Source organism: Lathamus discolor, chromosome 3 (genome assembly GCF_037157495.1).
Source record: "Lathamus discolor isolate bLatDis1 chromosome 3, bLatDis1.hap1, whole genome shotgun sequence".
NCBI classification, from domain to species: Eukaryota; Metazoa; Chordata; class Aves; order Psittaciformes; family Psittacidae; genus Lathamus; species Lathamus discolor.
In genome coordinates, this window is record NC_088886.1 from 39,993,305 (window position 1) to 40,021,054 (window position 27,750).

Genomic DNA, 27,750 nt, shown 5'->3' on the forward strand with positions numbered 1-27,750 from the left:
ACACGCAAACAAAAACTCAGAGCTATTTTTGAGGATTATCCTGGAAAACTGTCAGGAAACACTGTGTTTGTGCATCCCACATCTCTAAGACAGACAAATTGTAACAGCACAGCGTAGGTGCCATCAGGTCTGCCCCACACAAACAAAAAACCAGAAAATGTGCCTGTCCGGATGGATACAGTCCTTTTTTTTTTTTTTTTTTTAAGTTTTTTACCATAGGAGAAGGCAATGACTTTCTGAGGAAGAGAGAAAAAGCAACAGCACTTGGGCAATACATGGAAATGAGGAAGGAAACAACATGCTACACCAACAGAAAAAGTCTCATCTTTCTACACATTTCCCCATTCTTAATACTTTGCTTGAGACTCCTGTCAGCAGAGGAACAGTGGATGAACCAGAGATAGCCAAAAACGCCTCTCTGAAACAGCTGCTGCAAGGCTTGCCCAGGTATTTGTGCGATCAGAGCATTCATGTGGTGTGATGGGGTACTCGGTCATCGGGCTTTCAGATGAAAAAGGCTGATAAGCAGCAGTGTGCACCTTATCTTGAAAACGTCATTTAAATCTCTGCTGAGAAGGGAAAAATGGTGTGTGCTTGGTAAGAAATACCAGAAGCGTATTACTTCTGGGCCATAACTGTGAAATTTCTGTTCAATGTTAAAATACATTACCATGTAAAGACAAATGGGGCTTGCCCTAGGCAATCTGCTGTTATACTTTGCTATTATCTTAGTTTTCCATAATGAATATATGCCATTTCAGCTTTTCACTCGACAACAGTTTGTAGCAACTTAAAACTTAGGCAAGGATTTAGATTCTATGAACTAGAAGAGTAATTGGTCAATCTATTTATTCAGGTTTTGTGTTTGTGTAAATCTGCCAGTCACTGTAATGAACACTTAACTTTAAATACAGAATATTATGGTTTATGGTTTCTCTCCTTTTCACCCCAGTCTATTTCCAACCATGGGAGACTTTGCAAATGAGAGCATTGTCAGCAACTTCAGTGGAGCACCTTCCTCTGCGCTGTGCCACCGAGACACCACAGTCACGCACCTGGTCTTCCCAGTACTGTATACACTCATCTTCCTGCTGGGACTCATACTAAACAGCCTGGCGTTGGGTGCTTTCTGTCACATTCCAAGCACATCAACTTTCATTGTCTACCTGAAAAATATCTTAGTTTCTGATTTGATAATGACCCTGATGCTTCCTCTGAAAATCCTGACGGACTCTGGCCTGGGACCATGGCAACTCAAAGCCTTTGTCTGCCGCTTCTCAGCCGTAGTGTTTTATGACACCATGTATATTAGCATTGTGCTACTGGGTCTCATTGCTTTTGACAGATTTCTCAAGATTGTGCGACCTTTTGGGAAGTTCTGGGTGCAAAACCTGACCTCAGCAAAGATCCTCGCAGGTCTGGTCTGGCTCTTCTTCTTTGCTCTCTCTCTGCCTAATATGATCTTTTCAAACAAGAAAGCAACACCCCAATCTGTGAAGAAGTGTGCCTTGTTGAAGAATTACTTTGGGCTCAAATGGCATGAAGCTGTCAATTATATATGTCAATTCGTCTTCTGGTCTGTTCTCATCCTCATGCTTCTATTTTATATAATTATTGCCCAAAAAGTCTATGAGTCTTACATGAAAACACAGAAGAAAGACGACAAAAGCGAACGGAGGATCAAAGGAAAAGTATTCATCATTTTCACTGTGTTTTTCTTATGCTTTGCCCCCTTTCATTTCAGCAGGGTCCCCTATACTCTGAGCCAAACAACAACCCGAATAGACTGCCATCTGCAGAATCAGCTCTTTGTGGCAAAAGAAAGCACTCTGTGGCTGGCTGCCACGAACATCTGCATGGACCCCCTGATATATGTGTGCTTGTGCAAACCATTTGTAGAAAAGGTGTTATGCAGGAGAGTAAAGACATTTCAGAAAACAGTTCATACAAACCCTAAAACCGAACTGGACACACGAATGTCTCCTACTGAATCATGATTCTGCAGCTTCACTCACTACAGCCTCTGCATATTCATTTAGACTTAAAAAAAATAATTTGTTTTAATTCTGCTGTAGTAAATGAAAGGGCAGTTGTACTGTAATATTAATACTTAATAAAACCAGCTAAATGGATTTCCCTATTGATGCTCGCTGCTTAGCCTTAATAGGCAAAAAGCTGTCACTCAAGAGTGCTGGCCCTGATCTGACAGCAATTATCTCCCAAGCTGACCTCTTTCCCTGACACCATCATCAGGAACCAAAGCTGTGGAAGCACAGTATATCTTGGCTCTGCTTGCCCAGAAGCAGCAGCACTGCTGCTTTCCCACCACAGAGGTCTGTATTACCCAAAGTCACTCATGTGTCTTCACAGCCATCACCACAGCAACAATGATGCGTAACACTAACAATGATCACCCTGTGGCTTTGCACTGCTCTGCTGGCTCTGCAAAGTGAACAAGAACGGAAGTTTTTCTGATTTGGTCCCTAAATCATACCCACTGCATAGAATACAGACAAATAGCAGCCTATGAATTAAAGTACCTTCATATAACTTAAGACAATCTACAGAATAATTCTATCTGCTTCAAACAAAAAAAACCCCTTACTTGTTAACACTTAAGCTGCTTACTGACTATGGCTGCTTCTAAGGACAATTTAGCTTTATTTGAGATTCAAACCCAGAGCTACTGGCTTTGTATGTCAGTAATTCTTACACTGGGTCTTCAGCTGGCATGTCACAGGCCAGGGAAGAGGAAGAACAGAAGGGAAGAAGGGCACAGTCCCTCCCCTACTTCCCCACTTCTTTCATACACGTAATTACTTTCCTACCACCTCCACTGTTTCACCATCCTTCCCCTCCACTGCCAGCCGGGACTTCAGTGGAGAATACGGTCAGTAATGCCCCAAGTCACCCCAGGGCACACTCCTTGTGGGGACCAGCAGAAGACCCAGGGCTGCTTCCCAGCACCGCAGCATTCATCACTACCCTACTCACCAGAGCGGAGCACCCAGAAAAGTCCTTTGTGGTGGCATGTTCACCCCTTCCAGTTCCAACGACAGGCAAAGAGAAGGAAGCAACCAGCACTGCCTAACCCTCCCCTTCCAAAGAACCCCTCTCCACCTGGCTCACCACACCCCTCTCCCTTAGCTCTTCCACAGGGAAAGTCCAAATGGGCTGTGCTCCATCCAGAAGCTGCTTTCTAAACCAAAATCCTGGATTTTTTTTCACTATTTTAAGACATATAAGCAATATCAACCATTTATTGACTCCAACTCTACAAAGCACATTAAAAACACTGTTAAATTTACCTTATCCTCAATAATGCTTTCTTGCTTCTCAGACAGTGCCCCCATTGCTGCCTGTCCCCTGACATACCTACTGCCTCTGCCTCACATGCTGCCCAGGTGACATAGCACTGAAGAAGGGGCCTCCGGGAGAACACCACAACTTGACCTCTTCCACCAGTCATACTGCTGGCTGTAGTGTTCATCACCCCTTCTGCCCATACCCTGACACTCATATCCCACTGCTCTGGAGCCAAGGTGTGGGAGTCCCCAGCACCCCTCTGAGGAAACACTCATGTCCCTACTAACAAACTCCATCCCTTCCCAAGCTCTCCTGCTAGCTTTGTGCCTTCTCACATGTGCTGGATGCTTTGATCACCACTCGATTTCTATTTTTAGACATTAAATATTTACAGCAGCCTAGCACAATCACACAGGTTGCTCCATGCAGCCCAATTTTTCCTCAGCTGTTTTTAGATTACTGCGCATTAATTACATCTGCCTTTGGGATTCCCCAACCTCTGCCACACAGGCAGATATATGTCTCATTTAGTAATTTCTATTCACTACATCTTCTCCAGTAGGCATGTTACATACTTTCCATTACTGTAACACCCTTTTACAACTGGAAACTGAACTAATCTCCAGTCAGCTTCCAGCTGGTTCGAACTTTGCTGTAAAACCAACGTTGTATCAAAGAGCGTCTTCCTTTCAGGATTAAATGCTATTCAGGAATTAATGCCTCTCTCCCCACACACATAGTGTTTAACAGGATTAACTCGGCTACTTTAGTAAAAATAGATATATTAAATTCTTAGCTGTTAAAATAGTCACCACTTTAACAACTGCTTAAAGAACAAGCATAGTCTGAAAATGTTTCTCCAAGCCTATTGACAAGCACAGCAATTAATGTAGCGACCAGAGCTAAACATCAGGAGAAGACAGATTGAAAACAAGCAGCGATCTTTCACCAGGGAGGTGCCCATGGAAATCTGCGTTCCTGAGCTTTGGGTGTATATAGAGAAGAATTCAGCATGAAACTTTGCAGCTCGGTCTTCCCTCTTCCAAATGAATCACACCAGCACAGCTAATACAGAGGTCCCAGGGACTCTCAGCACAGACTAACATCAAGCTCCGGATCTAGAAGTGGAACCCTGGCCCATTTTTGCGGTTATTACAGAGAGAGACAGCAACATAAGATGGGCAATATGGAAGTGATAAACTATGAAAATGCTGAAGAACAGAAAACTTATTCTACTGTGAAAGTTTCATTTTCTCATTTCTACTACTTTTAACACCAGGATCACTTTACGCTGCGCACAAACACACCCTGGCAGTACACACAGTGAAGTTCTAAGAGCCTGCATGTAAGGATGGGTGTAACCACAAAATGGGCTGAGTTGCTCCTTAAATAAGGGGTGTGCCAAGGCTTCCAGAGGAGTCTTAATCATCTGTTTTTTCAGATGCTGCTTCTTCGGTAGGTAAAAGGGAGACAGAGTTACCAAACTGCAGCAGAGAAATGCAAGGTGAGTGAAAGCATAGGACATCTGCTTCTTCTACTTGCAGAAAAAAAAAGTCCTCCAAATTCTAACATTTGGGATTTTCACTTTTTTCTGCAAGTTTTTAGATCCTTTGTTCTTCCTAGATTTAGCGCTTGTGCAAGACAGAGAAAATGCATGCAACATTCCCACCTTATGTGTACTCACTCCAGTCCATCACCACAAGGCAGCAGCTGGGCTTTTCCTTTCCGCAGCCAACTGTTCACCTTTTTGGCTTGCCTACACTCCACATAGAAGCAGCAGACAACCTAGAAACTGGAAAACTGGCACCAGGCCTTAAACTTGTTCAGACAAATTAATCTTATTCCAAGCTCCTATGGCCCACAATTCACACAGAAACTATTGACATTTTTTCTAAACATTTTTCCAGGTTGTTGGGTTTCCAAAAGGGGAAATACAGGATACTAGGCAGTCGAGTTTTGTAGGAACTCAATCTTACTTGGGTACACAAAGGCTTTCATATATTTTTTTGTATTTTTTACTTTCTTGTGTTTCAGAAGGAAATATATTATACCTAGAAAAAGAAACATATTATACCTTTGCCTAATACACAAATCATCTAGTCATCCAGATTCTGTATTAGACTGCCTCTTCTCAGAGGCACAGGAAGTTAATTCCTGAACGCCTAAAGACAAATTCTGCACTTCATACGTGTCCTGACTCTCTGGCACAGCAACACACATCCCTCCACCACAGTTCCTTCGACTCTTGAGTACTGAGAAAACTCTCATAACATACAGCAGTACTTCAATTAATTAGAAATGCAAAATAACGATTTGCATCATGAACACGAGCTGGGAAACCAAGTTGAGCAACCAAGGTATTACCCATATGATGACACGCAAACACGCAGAGCCAGCAGGTCACATATGAAAACTAAAGGCACTAGAACAGGCCTAAGTCTATAGAGAGGATCACCCAGCCAAGGTGTGTAACTCTAGGCTGCTTGTCAGCACTGGGTGAGGAACAATGAAATGAGCTGTTTAAAGTCAGCTCTTAATTAGTCCCTTTCAGTGAAAGCCATCAAAACAGTGACTGAAATAAACCACCTAAGGAAAGGGGAAGGGTCAAACTCTTCCAAGACACTTCCATTAACAAAAGCACCTCCATCTTAAACATCTGTAGGTAGAATGCTGCAGGAATCCTCCCACTGTTGCAAGCCCTGATCATGCTACCACTTTTCTATGCTTAAAAAAATGTCAGTCTCATATATTATCCAGGTGGTTAATCTGCTTTAAAAATAAGCCTGTAGTTCATATGGCTAAATGTGATAGTAAAGTAGTTTCAGAATGAAGCAACACCATCATTTTTGTAATAACATTGCTCAGGCTCTTATGAAATCTGAGAATTGCTCTCTAATCACCAGAACACAAAAAGGGACATCCAACCTTTAAATAATGTGAACAATAGTAAAGTTATAGGCTAGCTTTCAGCTTTTCTTTACATCAGAGCTTCACATGCCTTTTGCGCTGTTTTTACGACAAGCTCCACAGCATTTCCTTTTCATGTGTCAGCTAGTCCTGACATGCTCCAGCCTGAGAATAGCCAAACAACATGTCTTACTTAAAAGCCTGCTAGGGATGCTAATACAGTGGCTTCTAACTCATTAAGTTTTACTGATACACCAAAATATAAAAAAAATATTAATGTACCATTGCACTACATTCAAAAAACAAACAAATCCATTCTCATGTAGATTCTATGAATCTATTTATTAATTGACCACTCACTGTTAATACACAGACTTTGGTGTGTGTACTCCATTCACAGAGTACCAACTATTAAACACATGGGTCCCTGCAGGAAATTAAACTCTATTTTTAAACATTTCAATTTCTTCCCTTCTTGCCACACCACGTCCTGCAGCACTGTTTCCTACACCCCAGCCTAAGACAACATCAGCATTAGAAGTGCCTGAATAACAACAGTGCAAATCAACTGTCATGCTGTGTCTTGAGTGAAGTCCATGGGACTGAGACCAGAGGAGCAGCCATGGCTGCCACCACCACCCCAGGGTTGGAACTGTACCCAATGCCAGTACAGTACCCAGCTTGGGAGCACATGATCTTGTGTAAAACACAAGCCAGAGGTGTAACTTTCAGATTTAAGTGTTAAAATATTGTTCATGATCAATCTGCAAATCTGCTTCCAGCCTTCAGCCCTAGCATCCAGGGGTCTGCTATTCCCCAGAACAGTGGCAGGAGCTCACCTGATGGGCCCCTACCTGAGGGCCATGCTGCCAGGCAGTCTGCACAGAAACACTAGAAGCAAGACCAACACAGCACAAATGCTTTGCTCAGTGCCCAAGCTGTGAAGTCTCTGCTCTGCTAAGGACCTCTGACACTGGAATGTGGGGCTGTCCAAATATCCCAAAGGAGGACCATCTACTACAAGACCTCTCAATGGAAGAGAGAGAACGTTTTCTCCTGCAGCTTCAGCAATGTTTCCCCAGAAAGGAGCAGCCCACAGATCATCAGTCAGGCATGTACTCCTGTCCTACACAGGCTCCACCTAGAACAGAGAACTGGACCACCACAAGCAATGTTAAGGTGGCAAATAACTGAAAGCCACAGAGGAGGTGAACCAAAGACTGGAAGGAAAAACAGAAGGCATCATTGGTCTAGAAGCAGGACAAGCAGTTGGGAAGGGAACAAAGCACAAGCAGCTGCTAAACACTGGAATATAAGGGACAGCTGAAAGAGGGTGAAATGGTGGCTGGCACACATTGGTTTACATAGCAATGTGCAAGGTCTAAGAGAGGCAGAGACTTCATCAAGCCTCCTCTCCCTTACTGCAGAAAAAGTATTCTCCATCCTCAAATGATGCAACGTGTATACTCCAGTACGTGTGCAACAGGGATCCCCTCTTAATGTCAGAACATGCAGCTCCTGAGATCATTTTGGCAGATTGTAGTAATAAGGATGAAAACATAAGAGAGACATATAACACGTGTTCCTGCTGCCTCCATTTACATTATCTGTTTTGCCTTGCAAAAGTTGGGTCTTCAAAGACAAGCCATGTCAGAAGTCTCCTATGATCAGGGACTGTACCTGCTTCAAGGGAGAGGTCCTGAGGCAAGTGGGAATTTTACAGTCTGCCCACTAGCTGAAATGTGGAAATTAGTACAGAGCTTCCCTGGACACACAGCCAGAGAAAGCTGTTCACCACTACAGACAGGCAGCTGGTAGGTCCAGCTCCTGCTCCCACTCGTCACAGGGCTCCACGTGGCTGTCAAGGCACCGATGCAGAAGGCTGTCCAGTCTCAGAAAAGAGTGGCTGGGAACCCAGCTCCTCAGGTCTTTGATAAAAAAGAACAAAACGTGTACGAAGAAAGTCCAGGCAGAACAGAGCAGTCTGAGAAAAGTGACTTGGCAGCCACTGCTCTTGTAGCATTACGATTGTGGTTTTTTTCTCCTGAAGATCTATTGAGGGAGATACATATAATTTGCTTTCTTTTTAAGAAGGTGGCAGAAATGGGAAATGAACCACCCATTCCTCTACTGACACAAAGCAAAATTTTGTCCTGATGTAACTACTGCCATGATTATTTCAATGCTCTTTAGACACTGAATTATCTTACTCTAAATGTGTGTACACCCAGGACCACTGACAGGATGACTGCCAGAGTCAGTGAACTCAGAGAGTCTGAAAGAACACTATGTCAATAAAAAGCATGCATTAAACAGACACTAGAGTAATTTTAGCTGAAATGTTTAGTTACAGACTTAACACTTTGCTTTCATCCTACATGCTATTTAAAAGAGGATCTATTCAAAGCACAACATTAAAGGTGTCTAAATATAGTCAAATTAATAATTGACATAATCTCGATTAGCAGATATTTGCATCTATCCAGCACAAGATTTTTCAGCATGACACTAAATTCACATTCACCCTGCAGACAAGATTGCATTAACCAAAAGGCACAGGCACAGTTGCACACGTTGCTGTAAAACATCGCTTCAGACAGTTTGCAACGTCTCCCTGCATGAAGGCTGCTGCCTTTTACAGGCACTAACCTACCTCTCAGGTGAATCACTGTCTGCGTCCTGGGCGCCTGAGCTGCTCCGGAGCCAGGAAGTGAGCGGGAGCGCGCTGCTCACCTACCTTGGCATGTGAGTCATTCCCAGGAATGAGAAAGCCAGTTGCTCCAGTTGCTCCTGGCCAGGGGAATTTTGACTCTCTGATCAAGTATCGCAAAAAAAAGCTATCAGAAGCAAAAAAGCTTACTTCCAGATATGGTTTATTTAACAACGTTATCACAAGAAGCCTTCTCATGCCTACTGTAGTTTCAGGATGCATGTTGGACAAGTCTAAGGCACTTTCGAGATGCAGCTCCGAGATAAGCGGAGGGCGACTATGGTGACAGGTAAGTGATCTTTGACCATCTGAAAAGCATTTGATAACTTTTTCTGTGAATCTTCTTGCTCTTAATCACCCTCGAGTGAATAGAAACGAGAGGTTAAGATACAGTTGCTGAAAAACAGGCTTGGAACCGTAAACTGAGTATCAGATCAATTAGAAATGTGAAAAGTTCTCAAAATAGCACAACTTTACTAACCTCGCATTTGTTCATTAAGCGTTACTCGTTATCTTTTTCCCAATGGCAAAAAAAAAAAAGGTTTTCTACAAATAATGTCTTCTAAGATATGACTCAAAGTGCAGGAGGACTCACGCTTTCAATAACTTACTTCCTGACAGAGTTTCATTTATATAAAATAAGATGCATTAACTATAACATCTGAATCTGGTATAAAAGGTTTGTGCTGTATTCCTTTTCACCTCTTTCAGTAAAAGAGAGCATACTTGAATTCTCTTAATTATATTATACAGAATAAAGGTTCTCTTCCTTCATACTTCACTCAGATCATGTTAAAACTTGTCAGGTTCACTGGAAAAACCACATAGCTCCAAATAAGCAACTTGCAAACTATACCTCTGCTTAGTCTTAAAGTCTGGGAAATCTGTAAGGTGCTTGCAAAAACCTACACCATTTAAGGAGTATTTTAGATTGAAAAGGTTATTCTGTGTTATGAAGAACTGAAAGTGCAGCACAATTTAAGTTTTTGTATAGTAAAAAATTACTTGCCATTTGTGCATTACAGGGACTGTAGACATCTGCCTTCTCATTATATATGCTTGGTCTGGGTAAACTCTGGTAGTGTTTCACTTTTTTTTTTTTTCCTCTTTAAAGAAAATTCTGCAATCTTCTTTTAAAAAGGGAAACCAGGAAACTCAGGCAAGCATTAAGGTGATGTCGCTGATTCACTCCCAGAAGCACAGGCCCCAGATAACACGAAAGCTGCCAACATATCTCTGGTTATGAGGGCACCTTATTCTTTGGGTAGGCAGCCAGCTCTCAGGCACCAGCCAGACATTCTCCTCCTTCCCCACTCAATGGGTGGTGGCACCTGGGGACAACCTCCAAGAGAGAAGGCCATGGGTTGCCTCTTGAAGGAGGGAGAGAATGGAGCAGAGAAGGGGAGAGAGGCCAAAGGGTGTTCAGGGACTTCAGAAACAGAAAGCATCTGTTTATATTAAGGGTGTGTGAGAAAAAAAGAACCAAATTCTCAGCAGCACTCGCTGCTGGTTCCTCCTCCTTCCCTCCCTCCCTGCGGAGGGTTGCCTTTCCCAGCTCAGCCTGCTGTCTCACCCTGGCTCCCCTCCCTAGCTGTCAGGCCCTCCCCAGGGCAGGGAGGGAGCAGGGAGACCAGCTCGCCCAGCACCTGCACCCTGCAGCCCGTCGTGCACTAGCATGCACCCATGCCGGGTACTGAAGCACCAGAGCTCCCGGGGTGTTGGGAGCTTCCTGGCCACACTGATCCCAGGAGCACGGCTGAGCCAGGAAGACACCTGGGCAGGGTGGCCAGAGAGGGAACAAGCACCTGGAGTGAGGCAGCAAGTCACAGCCTGGAGTCCATCCAACACCAAAGCAGCCCTTCAGAGGCTAGATGTTCCTTCTCAGCCAGGAAGCCTACTCCACTCATTGCACGTAACCCTAGATGAGATGTACCCAGGAACAACTGAAAGGTGAAGCTCCTTCTCCTCTTTTTACGACAAGTTGCTTGCTCGCTTTCACACAGCAAAGTTCAGAAAGACTGCCTCTTTGACCTAGCAGGCGCTAGGAAAAGCCAGTCAAGACATCCGCAGTAAGACTGTAGCTTTAAATGTGGAGTGTGCAATATTTATTAAAGGTTGGAATGACGTGAAAATGCACCTGACATAAGCCAAGAGCTATAGATCCACCACACTGTTGGGGCTCTGGAGAAAACCAGGCTGCAAGATACACTAACACTAGCGCTGCCAGGAAGGCACTAGAGGAAGTCAGTGGTACATTTCAGAGGTCTTAATCCTTCCCAACATAAAAAGTTACCATCCTGTCTTAGAAAAAATGAATAAACCCACACACACACCCCCTCAATTGTCACAAGTTGGTTTTCACATCTGACCAACACTGAACCTGAGATACTACAATAACCACTACTGCTCATTTTAACTCGAGAAAATATCAATGACCTATCAAAGTGACAATAAATGATGAGCAGTGTCAGCTGGGCTTAAAACATGGCCCAGCAGCTTCTGCCACTAGACAAGGAACAGCCAAGCGCTGGCAAAGCACCAGGGTCAGAGGCAGAGCAGCAGCTCCCCGCATCCGGCGCCCCAAAATCCTGCCAGGATTTGCAGCCTGTCTGCTTCTGAGAACTGCAGGCAGGGAGGGAACTCTCCAGACTGCTCAAGAAAAATCAGGGTGGCACCAGGCTGAACTTCTCTCCCAGTCATACCCCAAAATCCATGCACCCTTTCCGTTCCTCTTCAAAATAGTGATGTTGCTACAAGCAGCTAATACGCTTGCTTGTGTTGCACCAGTGTATACTGAAGCACAAAACACCCAGCTGACAACAGCAGATGAGGATTTTTTGACCTTTTGCAATGCAAAATAGAATTGCATATTGAAAAAAAAAAAGTCCCCACAAAAAAAAAACAGAAATGGGTTCAAAGCAAAGTAAAACATCTAAAAGCAAGACTTTTAGGAATTACTCTAAAATAATTTTAATACTTTAATACTTTAATTACTTAGTTTTAAGAATTACTTAAAAGTTTAAATGGCACTGTCTACATGCATGTACCAATAAGAATAATTGTTTCCCCATGAGATACTTGTTTCACAGTATCCCCTGTAGCACTTGAGAGATGTGACAGATGCACAGTAACTACAACACGAGGGTGTTAATGTGACCTATCACAGACCTCTTTTTTTCTTCTGTTCTGTGACCCAGACTATATCTTGACTGTTTTTAAAGTTTCTTCATGAGCCTTTTAACTTGTTGTTTCTCATTGCACAATACCAACAATCAAACCTAGAAGTCAGTATTTTCAGCAAAAGGCTCCTGTCTGATGCCTATGAGCCCTTGGCCTCGCTCAGGCCCCTCGGAGGGCTCTGCCACAAAGTGAACTAGGAGCGGTTGCGTGGCACAGCCCTCTGCAGCAGCACCGAGCAGAGCCGCCAGCTGCTGCTCGCCTGAGCAAAGCCAGCTCCTCTGGAAGGAGCTCAAGACCACCCAAGCACCACATGCTGAAACCTAACAGCCAGTTTTTGCTCTTTGCCCAAACTATTGTGTTTATTAGATTTTAAGTTTAAGAGACTCTGACTTCAGGATAATAAAGCACACTGGACAAGTACAGAACAGCCTATGGAGTCAAAGGGTGATTACTTGACAAAGATTTCCATGTTGCCCATTGTGCCAAGAGCAGAGCCCATAAAAACACAAGTGACAGGAATGGAAAGGCTGGGAGAGAAGCTTGTAAAGAGATTAAAAGAGGAAAAAGTTTAAGTTATTCTGGAGGAATACATGTAAACGTGAACCTGCTTTTGGCCTCCCCCTTGGAAGAGAAGACTAGGAACATGACTTGGTGAGAGATTAAAACTACATCTTCCAAGCAGCAAAAGAACTGTAATCCAGTGAGATGGAAAGAGGACAAAGTCTGCACATGACACGAAGCTGGGAGAAGCGGCAGGTACCCTGGGGACCATGCTGCCATCCAGAGGGACCTTGGCAGGCTGGAGAAATGGGCCGACAGGACCCATGTGCAGTTCATCAAGAGAAGCACAAAGTCCTGTCCCAAGGGAGGAACAGCCTCTTGCACCAGGACATGCTGGGAAGCCAGCTGGAAAGCAGCTCCACAGGGAAAGACCTGGTAGACAAGTTGACCGTAAGCCAGCAGCGTGCCCTGGCAGCACAACAGGCCAACAGCCTCCCAGGCAAAAACACTGCCAGCAGGCTGAGGGAGGTGATCCCTCCTCCCAGCTCAGCACTGTGAGGCCACACCTGCAGCACTGGGCTCCCCAGGTTGGGACAGCGACAGGCTGGAGCCCAGCACAGGGCCCTAAGGCTGCTGATGTACAGGGGGGTGAGTGAGCTAGGGCTGTTTAGCCTGGAGAAGGGACAACTCGTCAGGATCTTATCCAATTGCTCAACCACCTGAGGATTTTTTTAGGTGTTCATCATCTGCAGGGAGGGTGCCAAGAGGACAGAGACAGTCTCCCGACAGCGGTGCCCAGTGACAGGACAGGAGACAGTGGGCACAAACTGACACACAGGAGGCTCTGTCTGAACAGAGGGGGTTTAGATTTACCCAGAGAGGTTGTGGAGTCTCCATCCTGGGATATACCCACCACTTGATGGGACACAGTCACTGTCAGCCAGCTGTAGCTGATGCTGCTCTAAGCAAGGAGCTGGAGCTGATAAGGAATGGCAGAAGCCAGCATCAGGAGGGAGCTGAACAGACTGAAGGTGGTTGACTGGGCAGCAGTCATCAGCAAATGCTGCCAGCAGAGGGGCCCAGGCCGCAATGCTCAGAATTTGGGCACTGACACCTACATCTGACTCCACGGAGGGCATTTGTGTGGAAGCTGCATCTTCCATGGGGTATTCTTAATGGGGGTTCAAAGAAAGCAACTCTGTAGGGTTACCGAACAGCTTCCACAAACTAGCAGTAGGTTTGTGCAACCAGAAACAACCATCAGCAGCATCTTCTAGAAAGAAGCAAAGGAAACATTCCAGAGTTAATCCTTTCCTTCTGTCTAATTAGAGGCTGCCATACTGAGAAAACATTAATTATCCCAACTCTGCCAACCATTGCATTGTGCACTTTTTTTTTTTTTTTTTACAAAAAAAAAAAGGCAAGCAATTGCAACACGGCTCTTCTGCCACTGCCTTTTACCTACTGTCCAATGGGATATCATTTCTGTTGGCAGTTCTCTCCTAACTCTTCATGTAAAAGCAACTACAGCCAAAAGGAGATGCACTTGAGCACTACACTTCATACCCCGCCAGCCCCCAGCAGCGAAGCACAACACACCGACCAGGACCCACACTAAATGCCTTACAGCAGTTTCTGCTTTTTGGTCACAAAAAATGCACATGCTTGTCGTGAATGCAACAAAGGACTGGAAAGCATTCCTTCAACATCACTTAAGAACTGCAATGCATATTCAACAGGAAAGAGAGTTCATACATCTTCAGATTTTACAAATAAGTTTACAAAATAAACAGTATTACATTAGATTAACACATTTCTAGATTTGTAACCTCTGTATAGAAAATCCGATCCTAAGTAATATTAATCCATGAACTTTTAATGTGGAGCAGTTCAAAAAACAGAAAAAAAGAACAAACTTGATAGTTCAGGCAGCATCCCCAAAAGGTCTCATGTCAGCTATCCCACATACAGGAAAATAAGGGTTCCTAATTGCTCACTTGAATCAAGAAAAAAAAAAAAAAAAAAGGGCTACATTTGGACAAAGTATTCTAAATGTGACTTTCAGAATAACATATAGTGGTATATTTAAATTTAATAAGCGAGAAAATCATGTTTCCCAAAGACATAGTCCCCCCAAATTGAGAAATTTGCATACTAAACAGTATTATTTTAATGCTTACTGCAGCATTCTGCTATGGTCAGTTCAGGCTCTCCTGGAAGTATAAAACAACTGAGTTACGGCTGCAATTTCACAAAATGTGAAATTCCAGGCGACACCTACAGTAAAGCGTGGGCAGACTGATGTAGAAAGCATAAATGAGCGCATTTCTCTGGGTACTCAGACGCAAGGTAAATCTAGCACAGCCACTGGAAATATGCATGGTACTTTTAGCGGTCATATACAAAGGACCGAGAAAGACCCCTAATTTCAGTAAGTGATGGCATGTGGGAAGCTCTACAGTTTACAGGAATAGTAACTACAGATAGCTTTTCTCAGAGACACTTCTTAGGCAAAATGAACATGGGGAAGGAGCTCTCCGTAGCAGCATGTCTCAGTGCGGATGTTAAAGGATTGCTCTCCTACATGCGCACTGACACAGATGTCAACGCAGAGTCGGAGAGAGGCTTCCACCAGGAGGCATGCTCCCTAACAACTGGTGTCTCGTGTCTTCTGTTGAAGATAAATGGATAGGATAGGGCAGGAACAGGATAGCATCCTGCAGACAAAGGAAGGAAGCTGCACCGCGGCTTGCCTGGGGGCAGGACACTGCTATTCAGAGAAGTGGGAGAGAAAAGTTAGGTTGGAATTGAGGGGGAAGTTCAAGGAGGAACCTGAGAAAGAAGGGGGTTTTGTACTAGATACTGAAACAGATGAAAAGCTTTCTCAGCAGAGGCAGTGGTTCCTGTTTCTCGATATGACAAAGACAAGCACTGTAAGCCACAGCTGCAGAAAGTTAAACCCTAGTTCTTATTTTTCAGGCTCTCCACAAGTCAGTTGGCTAAGCACAGCAGCATTACTGCATTACAGGGAACTAGCACATACTGTTTGCATGCCCCTTACTGCCACACTCTAAGGAAGGCAGGCACAGGAGCCAAAGGCACAAAGCCCCAGAGGGCTATATTTGCCCTCTTCCCGAGCCACCCCATATTGAAGCAGTTGACAATTTGAAGCAGCAAACATGTGCCAGCCAGCTGAGTCAGACCATGCAGGGCGGTGGACACCACCATTCAGCTTGGCCAGCCTTTGGCAGGCATGCAGGAGCAGACACATGGGGACTCCACCACTGAAGTGGAGCATGACCGGGGTGCGGGCACCCCAGGAGCTCCCCACCCACCCCACGCAGGACCAGCAATATCAGGCTGTGGGGCCACGCCAGTTGGAAGGTATCTCCCAGGAGATGCAACCTGCACCCATGTGACCACCTGCACAGTAGGAAAAAAAAAAGTTTTCTTGTGCTCAGATGTAATTTCTTGAGTCTCGGTTTGTGCCCACTGCCTCCTGCCCAGTCAGTAGGTGTCACTCAATAGAAAGAGCCAGGCTCCCTCCTGCCAAGTAGCCATACAGACTGCAAAAGCCCCTGAGCCTTCTCTGGCCCAAGCTGAACCACCCCCAGGCTCTCCCAGCCCCTCCAAAGACGAAAGATGGTATACTTAGTATATGCTTTGAAGAACACTGCTTTACAGACACTTGCCTCATTTATTAATCTCCACCTCCAAAGGCACTGCAATACAGCAGCAATCAGCTGCGCAAGACAACCATTACAGAACAGAATCAAGCAAAACAGCTTCTTTAACTTTGCCATTACACCCTGAGTTTTGCCATGCAGAGACAGAATCAGCAAAACAGGGCAGATGCATTTGTCTACAAGCACTGGCTCACTGTGGTCAGTGAACAGGAGTTTCTAGTAACGCGAACCCTGGCATTACATGAGTTCTTGTCACCACCTGCTCTGCTGCCAACAGCATGGTATCACTTGGCACAACTGGCACAGAAACACAGTTCCAAGGACAGGGATGTGACAGGTAGAAATATGCAAAATACAATGAAGTGTGCAAAGCACAAGAGAGTAAGAGGCACATACTTAACCACTTGTAGGCACAAATTCCAATAGGAACATCAAATTATTCCACTATGCATTAACAGTACATTAAGACACACTTTTACTAAAGGGGAGATGAACAATATTTAACAGAGGTCTCTGAGGAGGGAAAAGGTGGTAGTCTCCTTGATATTGGGATTGGGCTCTCTTGATGAACAGGAAAAAGCAGCAAGGAAGATAAATAGAGTCAAGCAGAAGCAGGGTAAACCAGAACATTGGGGCTTGTTCAGGTTATGCAGTGCAGGAGTGGACTGAAATGAAAGAGAGAACAGGGATGTGGGCTCCACTTGTCTGTTTGCAGCTGCTTTACCCTGGAGCCTACACTGATGCTTTTTCCCCAAATCTTTACAATTAACTCCCTGATTTGGTTCTGATGTGCAACAGAAAAGAACATAATCACAGCCGACCAATAGCAAATTTAATGAACTGACTCACATTTCTATTGCTTACATTAACTCTGTCATTGCCAAATTTTATGGTGGTGAATAAAGGCTGACTGGCAAGAAGCCACACACAGAATTACAGGACAGTTCAGGTTGGAAGAAACCTTAAAGACCGTCTAGTTACAATCCCCCTGCCATAGGCAGGGACACCTTCCACTTGACGAGGTTGCTCAAAGGCCTGTTCAACCTGGCCTTGAAAACTGAGAGGGATGGGGCAGCCACAGCTGCTCTGAGCAACCTGTGCCAGTCCCTCAGCACCCTCACAGGGGAGAATTTTTCCTAATGCTTAATCTAAATCTCCCTTCTGTCAACTTAACGCCATCAAAAAGTTACGTGCTCAAATAAAAAAAAAGTCACTTAAAACTCTGCAGCCCTATCTATGACCTAGAATATCTAGTCCAGCTCACAGAGAATTTTCCAGTGTTTAAAAAGCTGTAAAATAAGATGAAAAAGATGCTACTAGATTTGAGGATACAGAATTTCTTTAAACAGCAAGGCAACTTAAAGCCTTAGTCATTAGAAAATCTATAGTCATTCCCTACCCACATGACACTGAAGTCTGCCTTGCAATCTATTATTTCAGTTCTCATCTGAGGTTATACCAGTCATGCATATAAACCAGTCTATCAACATTAGCAATAAAACATTACCTCATATATGAAATAGTGTGTACTTGGCTTAAATTTAGTGCAGTTGACAACCTTTAGGGGAATGATAGGAAAAAAAAAACAACCAACCACCGACCAAGTGCATAAACTACAAGAAGTAAGAAGTATCCTGATTTAAAAAGCTACTTGAATACAAAAGCAGCTTCTAGTGCATCTTTAAAACCATGCAAGTAGGATACATTTAGATGGAAGAATGAGACAGCTATTTAGGATGAAAATGGTCAGAAGTAAAGCATCTGGAGAACTGGACAAGGAGTGGAAAACCAACCTTATCCAGCACAGAAATACCATATTCAAACAGGTAAGAAAGCCTGTGTAAAACAGTCAGTGAACCAGTATGAAATACCTTAAAATACTCTTTAAAGAGAAGGCAGTGTTCATCTCCCATTCCAAGAGACGGCATGGAAAAGGGTGAATTCTCTGTACGTGATAGGTTTTTCCTACTCCTAGAGTCTGCCATATAGTGGTCTTTATCAGAAAAAAATAAGCTTCTGGAGTACAGGGATACACCAGATTTGACCCAGCTGAGCCTTGCATGTAAACAATGTAAAAAATGTAAAACACGTAAACCCCAGCATGTAAACAATGAAACCACACTACTCCAAGTGCTTGCTCTACCACAATAGCCCTTAGCTTGATAGGCTAGGGCAGGAAGCTATGAAAACACCTTCAGACTGGTGAGTCTCAGCAGGATCATCTCTGCGTATCCCAAAATGTCACACAACCAGATCTGTGCAGAAGAGGTGATGGTGCCTGCACTCCTCCACTGCTCTGTACAGACCTGTTTAAGACTTTAAAGCTTCTAACTACAGAAGCATAAGGGAAAGTCTTTAGCACATAATTAGGGCAGCCATCAGTAGGTGTTGTCTCTAACCTCCACCCCTTGCAGGCACCAAAGCCACTCTGCTGAGCTCAGCTGTGCCAGCAAGGTGGGATACAGAACACTGCTAATGCAGTTTAGCTGTCACAGTCTGCATTTGTGAGGAGTCTGCTGCTTTCTTTTTCCAGCCCATCTTTTGGGGACATTTTTGGAATATGTTTTAACATTAAAACCATCAGGAATAAGATGACACAGAGATATCCATTCAGAGGCTTGACCCTAATTTGTCTGCTGGGACAATAAGCAAACTGTGGCTTCCAGGTAACCCAGATTTCCCTGGGCAGTCAGAATGTGATCACATCTTCACTGACCAAGAAGATGCATGCGGCAAGATCATCCATGATCAGTACTCAGGGCAAGAATCAGCAAGCCCTTATGGGATTTGCTAAAAGCATGTTTCCCAAGTCTGTGCTCCTGAAGAAGTGGGATGCTGATGCTCCTGTGAGCTGTGAAGCACCTTCCCAAGCTGCACCTGGAAGGGACACAGAGCCCAACAGCAGAGCAGCCGGGCTGCTTCAGCAAGTCTAGGTTTTGCATAGTCTGGGAGATAAGCAGACCTGAGCAGAGAAGTTGCAAGGGCAGGTACAGGAGCAGTGCTGATACCATCAAACCCCAGGAGGCACAGGTGAGCCCATCAGAGCCTGAGGACACATTCCCTGGGGTGGTAAGAAACATGTCTGTCTAGGCAAAGCCTTCTGGAACCATGATTCGGCCATGTCTGGTCCAAGTTACTGAAGTCCATCCTCTGCGGTAGTTTTCAGCTATGAAACAACAGGTTAAATCCCAAGACTCAAATGGCCCAGAGGATTGAATTACCCAAGAAAGAAGACATTACCCACAAGGAAGAAGGAAACTGGATTTTGATCCATGCTGTGGAGGGGCTCTAGAGTTTTGAAGATGTTGTGGATGGCCCGGCTCTGCTGCCAGTAAAGTGCATGAAAAGTGCAAGCTTGAGGAGAGCTTGAATGACAGGTAGGCAGAGATCCCCTGCAATAAGGCAGCTTTCTCACCAGTGTCAGAAAATATCCATCAATTTTCTGATGTACAAGAGACAGAGCCTTTGGAGACTGCAGGGGCTGTCTATACCTGATTTTTTACAGTCTCTTAGTGACAACATCCACCTAAAAGCACAGATGCAGATGTAGAAAAAGGAAGGAGCCTTTTTTGACAGGATTTAAAGCAAATCCCTTTGGGACCTAGAGACAAACTGACAGTACATGCGAAGTCCCTCTAGCACAAATCTGATCCCCAGCTCCATTGAACCCCTCAGCATTTCCAAGGCTTAAAGCACAGGAATACCAGAGCCAGCAGTCACACTGCTGCAAGTCCTAGGCAACCCAGGCGATACTTCACCAGTTTCTCTGGACTGAGGATCTGGGAGAGCACCCTCCTGAAGAGCCTGAGAACAGGGAGCTTTCCAGGGGCCAGGACCAGGAATTACACAGACTTGAAAGGAACTCTGAAAAGCAGGGAAATAAGCATCTTATTTGCATAAGACTATAGATATGCATCTTTTCATAAAATAACATATTCTTTTGATCTCTGTGCCTTCGGGGCATAAAAAGGATAGCTGCAAATTATAAGCAACAGCAAAAAAGCGATAGGTTACTGCTTCTCAGACCAGGAGAAAACAAAATATCTAAAATACCCCGGACAATTTCATTATGGACCCCAGTTATTATAAGAGCAAATAATGACAGACAGGAAGCCAACCAATAATAAGCCTGAAACATCAGAATTAAAATTTTTACTGACTTTAAAACGTAACGATTTGCTTTACTGCCATCTAGTGACAATTCAACACAGTTCGTAACGCAGTGATAATGTCATAAAAGTAGTTTAGATCTGCAAAAGGGCTTCAGTAATTTTAGCATCTGTTCATACCCATAAGAAAGGCAGTCAGGTCTACTGTAATTGCTAAGGGAAGAATTTTTTTACAGTGAGGGTGGTAAAGTTGCACAAAGAGGTGGTAGATCCCTGGAGACGAATCAAGGCTGGATGTGGTTCTGGGCAACCTGATCTAGTTGAAAACGTCCTTGTTTATTGCAGGGCGGTTGGACTATATCACCTTTCAAGGTCTCTTCCAACCTAAACTGTTTAAGATTTTGTTAGTTTTCCTATCAAAACCTGTAAACACAAAGTGAAGCATGGTAAAACTAACGCATTTGGGTACTGCAAGGATAAAGCAATAATCTGAATGCAGTCTTACAAATCAGTATTGTCAAAATTTCTGTGAAGTGTCAAAACATTCTAATGCCATCACAGCAAAATCAGATTCTGTAGTTTTTTCCATATTCCCCATAGACTGGCTTTTGAAGTACTTCATTTAAAGCAATAAGAAAGGAACAGCAACTTACAATTTCCACCCCAATTTCATGGACACATTATGAAGTTATACACACATATCTCACAATTATATGAAACTTTTTTACTTCAAGAAGTGAGAGATGACAAGCTTCTGTCACTGAATGTCCAAGATCAAATATAAACAAATATGATGTCCAAGTAAGAGATGTGGGAAATGAGGTCACAGGCCTTTATTAAGAAGTAAGAAGCCAGTTGTAGAGGCAGCCCTAACAAAGGCATGAAGCCACCAAACCAGAATGTTATGGCAGTTAGGAGACAAACTTCTTGCAAGGGTTTAGTTCAAAATTTCTGAAAGAAATCAAAATAAGACAAGTTTAGTTGAAATCCAACCTATTTTTACAGAACTTAACACGCTTGAACTGAAGTCTGCTGGAATAAAAGTTGCAAGATCATGCAGCTAAGGACAATAAGAAGACAGGTACACACTGCTGCTGACCCCTGTGAAGCACTAAGGGGACAGAAAGTGTGTCAGTGCTGATCCCAGCACTATGTTACGATGTACGAAGGAACTAAGCAAGTGAGACCCCAGAAAATGTTAGATGAGGTGTTCCAGTGGTGACAAGAATCCCCAACCACCATGAAACAACCTTTTCTTAAGCCTCGTTTGTAAAACAGCACACAAATTTGGCAGTGGACTTCAAAGAAGGCTATCTTAACTAAAGCAGACACAGAGGAGGGTATGTTCAAGTCCTGCAGAAATACAGGAAGGGTTTGAGCTTGCTTCCTCACTAGAGTAAGAAACATACACAGGGGGCTAAGTATCCAAGATGGAGATGGGTTCGTTAAATGAAAGGCACTGGTACAAGAATATACAAGACAGAAAGTGGCCACAGAGACATTCAGGCTGGAAATTGCAATGTTTCTAAATATTACAAAGATAAGGTCCCAGCGCAGCTTTGTTAGAGAGGCAAAGAAAGAAAAATACGTTTAACAGTGAAACTGATAGGTTTACAAAAGCTACCATGGCAGAATTGCCTGCAACAATAAAGCAGGCACCCAGCCATGAGTAAAGATGTGGCAGTGATGACCCTGACAGCAGAACAGCTGTGCAGTATCCAGAGGTCAGCCAGCAGCACACCTCAGCCTTTTCCCTGGGAATTCTAGAGGATGCTCATCTTACAAAGCTCCTCTCCATGCCAGGGAGAGGCAGGTAGGGTCTTACGTTTTGCTTTATTTTCCCCAGAACGTAATGCTGGCACAGCCTATGCCACATCCTGGACCTACAGCAGCAGCCAGTGGGACTCCTGAAAAGCATTTCAGCTGAAAACCTACAGCAACGCAAATGATGGGGTACAATTTGTCGTATGGAAGACTGCCAGGTAAAATAACATTGGAAATTTATTTGATTGAGAAGTGTTTATTGTATTACTATCAATTCCTACCAACACTTTAAAGAAACAAGTAATTTCAGAAAAGGCTGTCTGAATACTGCTGAACGCTGCCCATGCGTGTCAGTCCTGGCTTATCACACCAGCCAAATTCAGAGTATAAACACTATGAAATAAAGCATGCTATAGTTTTGTGAGATAATTTAGAAGTCTGAAGCTTTTTCCAAATATTTAGACATAAAATCTTAACACCCCCAGACACTGGGATTTTTAAATATGTTTAAGTAAGCCAAGTTTTAAATTAGTGTTTTAATAGGCCTGAAGAGTCTCTCCTGAGTCCTATCTCTTGATAAACAGATCACCTCAGCTCACAAGCTGGGATCTGTGAAGACAGCCAAGCACTGGTGTCCTGTGACACTAACATTGCGTTCCCAGCACGCTGGCATGCACCTGCTCTTGTCCACACTCCTATGTGAGACCAGCAACGGGCACTGCAGCCCTCAACCTGCAGCATGCGGTGTGCCCCGCTCCCCTTCGATAGCAGATGGATGAAGGGAACTCCAATTCTTTTCACACTGCACTCAGCCGGGCTGTATGGTCTTCCAACCTGCAAGGCAGCAAGCAAGGGCAGGTAGGGAGTTCACACACAGCATGGAAACCTTGGGAATATAAACACACCCACATCCTGCATTTTTTCCCTATCAAGCTATATACAGAAGCACCTTGATAGTTCAGCAGGAAGACAGATGATGTGCTTGAAACCTACCAAGCCAGAGACATATTTATTTTGACATGTCCAGTACTTGGGACACTATTTTAAAGGCAGGTTTTCCAGGCTGGTTAATCTGGAATTGCCCAGAGATAGGACATTTTCTACAGGTCAGTTCTAAAACAGCCCCACTTGCAAAATGCTAGAAACATACTTGAAACTTCTTGTTTTCCCTTATTCCCACAGATGACCCTCTGAGCCAAGACAACAATACCTCACTCAATTTCACAACAGGCTTACTTGGGAACTCTACACACAATGAATTCACCACTATCGTCTTGCCTGTGCTTTACCTCATCATTTTCCTGGCAAGCATCTTGCTGAATGGCCTAGCAGTGTGGATTTTTTTCCACATCAGAAATAAAACGAGTTTTATATTTTACCTCAAAAACATCGTGGTTGCAGACCTTCTCATGACATTGACGTTCCCATTCAAGATAATCCAGGACTCACAGCTGGGACCATGGCACTTCAACTCTTTCCTGTGCCGATACACCACAGTTCTGTTTTACGCAAACATGTACACCACGATTGTATTCCTTGGACTCATCAGCATTGACCGCTACCTGAAAGTAGTGAAGCCTTTTGGAGACTCCAGGATGTACAGCATCACTTTCACCAAGATCCTATCTGCCTGCGTTTGGGTTGTCATGGCTTTCCTAGCTTTGCCAAACCTGATTCTTACCAATGGCTACCCGACAAAGAAGAACATTGATGACTGCATAAAGCTCAAGTCTCCCCTAGGAGTCAAGTGGCACACAGCTGTCATTTACATCAACACTTGCATGTTTGTAGTGGTGCTGATCGTACTGATAGGATGTTATATCGCGATATCCAGGTACATTTATAAATCAAGCAAACAATTTATTAGCTCATCAAGCAGAAAGCGAAAGCATAATCAAAGTATAAGGGTTGTTGTGGCTGTATTTTTCACTTGCTTTCTGCCATATCATTTGTGCAGAATACCCTTCACATTTAGCCATCTAGATAAAATTTTAGATGACTCTGCACACAAAATCTTGTATTATTGTAAGGAAATGACACTGTTCCTGTCTGCATGCAATGTCTGTCTGGATCCAATAATTTACTTTTTCATGTGTAGATCATTCTCAAGAAGGCTGTTTAGAAAATCAAATATGAGAACCAGGAGTGAGAGTATTAGATCACTTCAGAGTGTTAGAAGATCAGAAGTGCGCATATACCATGAATACACCGACGTCTGACATCACCCACGCAGAGACTTTCGCTAGTTCATGAGAATGTTTGTATATCATGTAAATAAAACATCTTTGAATATCTGACCATGGAAGTTCATTAAGAAATTGCAGATACGAACAGCTTTTCTGTTTCAGCTGACTAATATCCATCTCAAAATCCAAATGCTTAAATCCACATAGTGATCAGGTTCACTTCAGAGGGTTTGGGGGTTGTTTCGGTTTGTTGGGATTTTTAAAGGCCAACAGATGCTAAGGATGTTGGCTCAGAAACCAACCTGGAGCTCCAGGAGGCTCCAGCTGAGACAGACAAGCTCTGGCCTCAGAGAAGGATCCAATAAGACAAGTCAACATCCCTAGGTGTGATATATGGCTACTGAAGGGCTTGCAGCAAGCAAAGGAGAGGGGAGGAAGTGGCACTTGCTCCTGCAGAGACCCCTTGTCATGCCCGTAGGCAGGGCAGATGCAGCACTCAGTCTGCAGAAATGGTGCTTTGCCACAGGCCAACAGCATCTCAGCTTTTCCTTTTGGGCATTTGTGGTGCTGACAGCACCATCTCGTCCACAGATCAAACCTACCTAAGTGCTTCTCACGCCTTCCAAAATACCAAACAGAAAAAAAATCAAACATGAGGCTAGTTTAAGTCGTATCTCAAAACCCAAAGCATACAAAAAACACCAAACACCACACACCACACACACAAAACCAAAAAATTTAAAAAAATGGGGAGGGGAAGAAAAAAAAGAAAAGAATAACACTGTTTAAACAACTCTTAACTCCCATTAATCGCATTCTAAGTGAAGACACAATAAAAAAAGATCCCTTGACAGCCTCCAAGACTTGCATGTGACAAGTCTGAGCAACCAACACCAAGCTGAAGATTCAGTTTCCCAGCACTTTCTATGACTGCTTAATACAACAAGAATAAGACATAAAGCATTGGAATTTTTTTGCTCGACATGATTGTAACTTTGGCTGCTCTCAGCTCTTGGAAAAACTGTGTGCAATAGGCAGGTGAAACTCGTTTTTAGAGAGCAGTTCAGGCAACACATGCAGGTATTATTTTACACTGTGGTACACACCACCAGAGCAGAGGACGTACCAAGGGAGAGTGTCCAAAATCAAGGCAAGAAGAAAGGAATAATAAAAGACTAACACAGCAGCTGCTGCATGAGAAAGACTTGACTTTAATAAGTACATGTAATAGCTGCATTATTTAAAAGAAGAAACCAAGTCCTGGAGAATACGCACCAGAGCTAAAGTTGGCCGAGACCTCTCAAGTCATTTCAGTGAGATTCTGGTAGGCTTCACACCACATGAGCAGTCAACAGCACTCCAGATTTATTTACAACAATGGCAGAAGAAAACACAACCACTTGTCACAACCGCTTGCACAAACATTCAGCTGGCACTTGCAGAGGGAGCCAGGTGGCCAGGCTGGCTAGGGAACCCATGCCAATCAGGCAGCAAGAGCCACAACAGGGTCCAAGGCTGCTCTCCAATAGCTCCTCCACCCCAGAATGTGGTGTGGTGACCTCTCAGGGTGAGGCAAAGGCAGAAAGACAAGTTCCTCCTCCCTTGATGGCTGCACTCTACAAGGGCAGCCATCTCCCACCAAAGGGCACAGGTCCCAAATGTCTCCCGCACTCCCTGGGAGCTCAGAGCAGCTCAGCCAGGGACACCAGCTGGGAAGGCAGGGACAGGGCAAGCACAGGCTCCCCAGGGGCTGGGAGGAGGATTTGCAGAGAAGGGGAACGAAGGGAACCAGGAGCATGCATTAAGTCGCCTTGAGACAGCAGAGACCACCCTGAATTCACAGCTTTTCAAGACCAGCCCGCACACACGGTTCACATACACTGAGCAGAACACAGGGAGCTCCACCACTGCACAGCCTCGACACCTCCTCCCCTTCTGCAGCAACCTCCTCAGACACCCTTAGCAGGATGAGGCAGCATGGAGGATGGATCTGGCCACTCTAGGCAATGAGGATGTGTTTGCATGTAATCCTGTAAACTGAACAATGTTTATGTGAATAATCTTGTCCTGTACTTCACCAGGGATTAAATCAGGTTTGCCCAGAGCAAAAGCTGCTCCTACAAAAAATAAAGAGCCAACTTAAAAAATGCAGATTGCAAGAAACTGACGGGTGTTTGGAGCAATCAATTTTTACATGCATCTTATGCAACGTAGTGCAATTGAACAGACAGAAGATGGCAACAGCCCATCATCAAGCGCCTCATTCAAACAAGGATTTTCCATTTAATACACACACACACACACACACAAAAAAAGGTTTGAAAAGAAAACCCTGGAAATGCATCATTGAAATAACAAGATAAAATACTGCTTGATGAGGTTTTCTGCTGGAACACAGGTTTGCTTTTTCTTTTTTCTTTCTTTTTTAACAGCTTCACTTTAGATGCTGTTCTATGCATGAGGAAAAGGTTGACATGTAACATTTGATTATGTATTCGGACTAATGCAAGCATTATAAAACTACTTACATTGTTCAGGGGAGATAGTTTCTGGAAAGGAAGATGGGATATTTTGGATATTTATCCTACTTTATATAAAATTATTTTAAATAGCTAAAATACCACAGAATTAATCCTATTTTTAATCATCTCTGTGGAAAACCGTGTTCACATAAAGTCTAGCTCAGGAATAAAATTTGCCATTTTGTACTCTTAGGGGTCTATGCACAAACCATATATATACAAAACCACACTGAGAACCATTTTTGGCACTGGGTTGCACAGCGTAAATTCTCATAAGCACCAAATTAGATGAAGCAGCATCCTGGGTTGGTTTTGTGAAACGGTAATATTTAGGACTGGAAGATCAGTTATGTACACACAGACATTAATAACCAAAGACTCTCTTCTTCAGGTCTTATATGGTTAAAGAAAACCAAGACCGAGTGCTTTTACGATGCAAGTAATGGTAAATCACAGAACGGTTTCTGGCTCGCAAAATTGTGCTCAATAATTGCTGTGTTAAATTCATACTACACCACCACCTCTGGTCTCTGCTTTGCAGCTATTCCCCTTCTAACACCTTTGCAACACTCGCACAGCTACAGGAACACGCAGGTACACGCAGCCTGTCTTTTCCACTAAGGGAGACTGCTACACAAAATCTTCCAGTAACAAGACCCTTTATTTATAAGGCTGCAGCTTTTTCCCCTCTCACTTGATGCCCACCCCTCCACATGCCCATTGCCTTGCCACGAGGCTAAGCAGGTGGCTCATGCTACTGCATGTTCCACAATGTGCTTAGCATGCAACATAGACGGTACCATCATATTTTTACTTTCTTGTAGCCTTCTCCAGTATTAACCTTTCGAGCTGAATTTTTCTGTGCACTATAAAGCCTAT

At 43.9% G+C, this 27,750-nt stretch overlaps 3 protein-coding genes across 14 annotated transcripts in view; 2 read left to right on the forward strand and 1 right to left on the reverse strand.

Annotated features, from left to right (window-relative positions):
* MED12L (mediator complex subunit 12L) overlaps nt 1–27,750 on the reverse strand; it is a 150,301-nt gene that overhangs the window by 52,550 nt on the left and 70,001 nt on the right. The gene's annotated exons all lie outside the window — the stretch shown is intronic.
* Nucleotides 106–2,397, forward strand: LOC136012036 (P2Y purinoceptor 13-like). Its single transcript, XM_065674766.1, has 2 exons — nt 106–447; nt 953–2,397. Exons 1-2 carry the CDS (start codon nt 299–301, stop codon nt 1,995–1,997), a joined length of 1,194 nt encoding a protein of 397 aa, XP_065530838.1. The 5' UTR covers nt 106–298; the 3' UTR covers nt 1,998–2,397.
* GPR87 (G protein-coupled receptor 87) lies at nt 22,348–24,382 on the forward strand. The gene is made up of 2 exons (XM_065674767.1): nt 22,348–22,381; nt 23,346–24,382. The coding sequence occupies exons 1-2, from the start codon at nt 22,348–22,350 to the stop codon at nt 24,380–24,382; spliced, it is 1,071 nt and encodes a 356-aa protein (XP_065530839.1).

Excerpts from the sequence above, each read along its gene's own strand:
- LOC136012036 (XM_065674766.1), top strand. The coding sequence starts at position 299 with ATGCTACACCAACAGAAAAAGTCTCATCTTTCTACACATTTCCCCATT. Across the intron at positions 448-952 it reads CTGCTGCAAGGCTTGCCCAG|TCTATTTCCAACCATGGGAG; the intron begins GTATTTGTGCGA and ends TTTTCACCCCAG.
- GPR87 (XM_065674767.1), top strand. The coding sequence starts at position 22,348 with ATGGGGTACAATTTGTCGTATGGAAGACTGCCAG. Across the intron at positions 22,382-23,345 it reads GTCGTATGGAAGACTGCCAG|ATGACCCTCTGAGCCAAGAC; the intron begins GTAAAATAACAT and ends TTATTCCCACAG.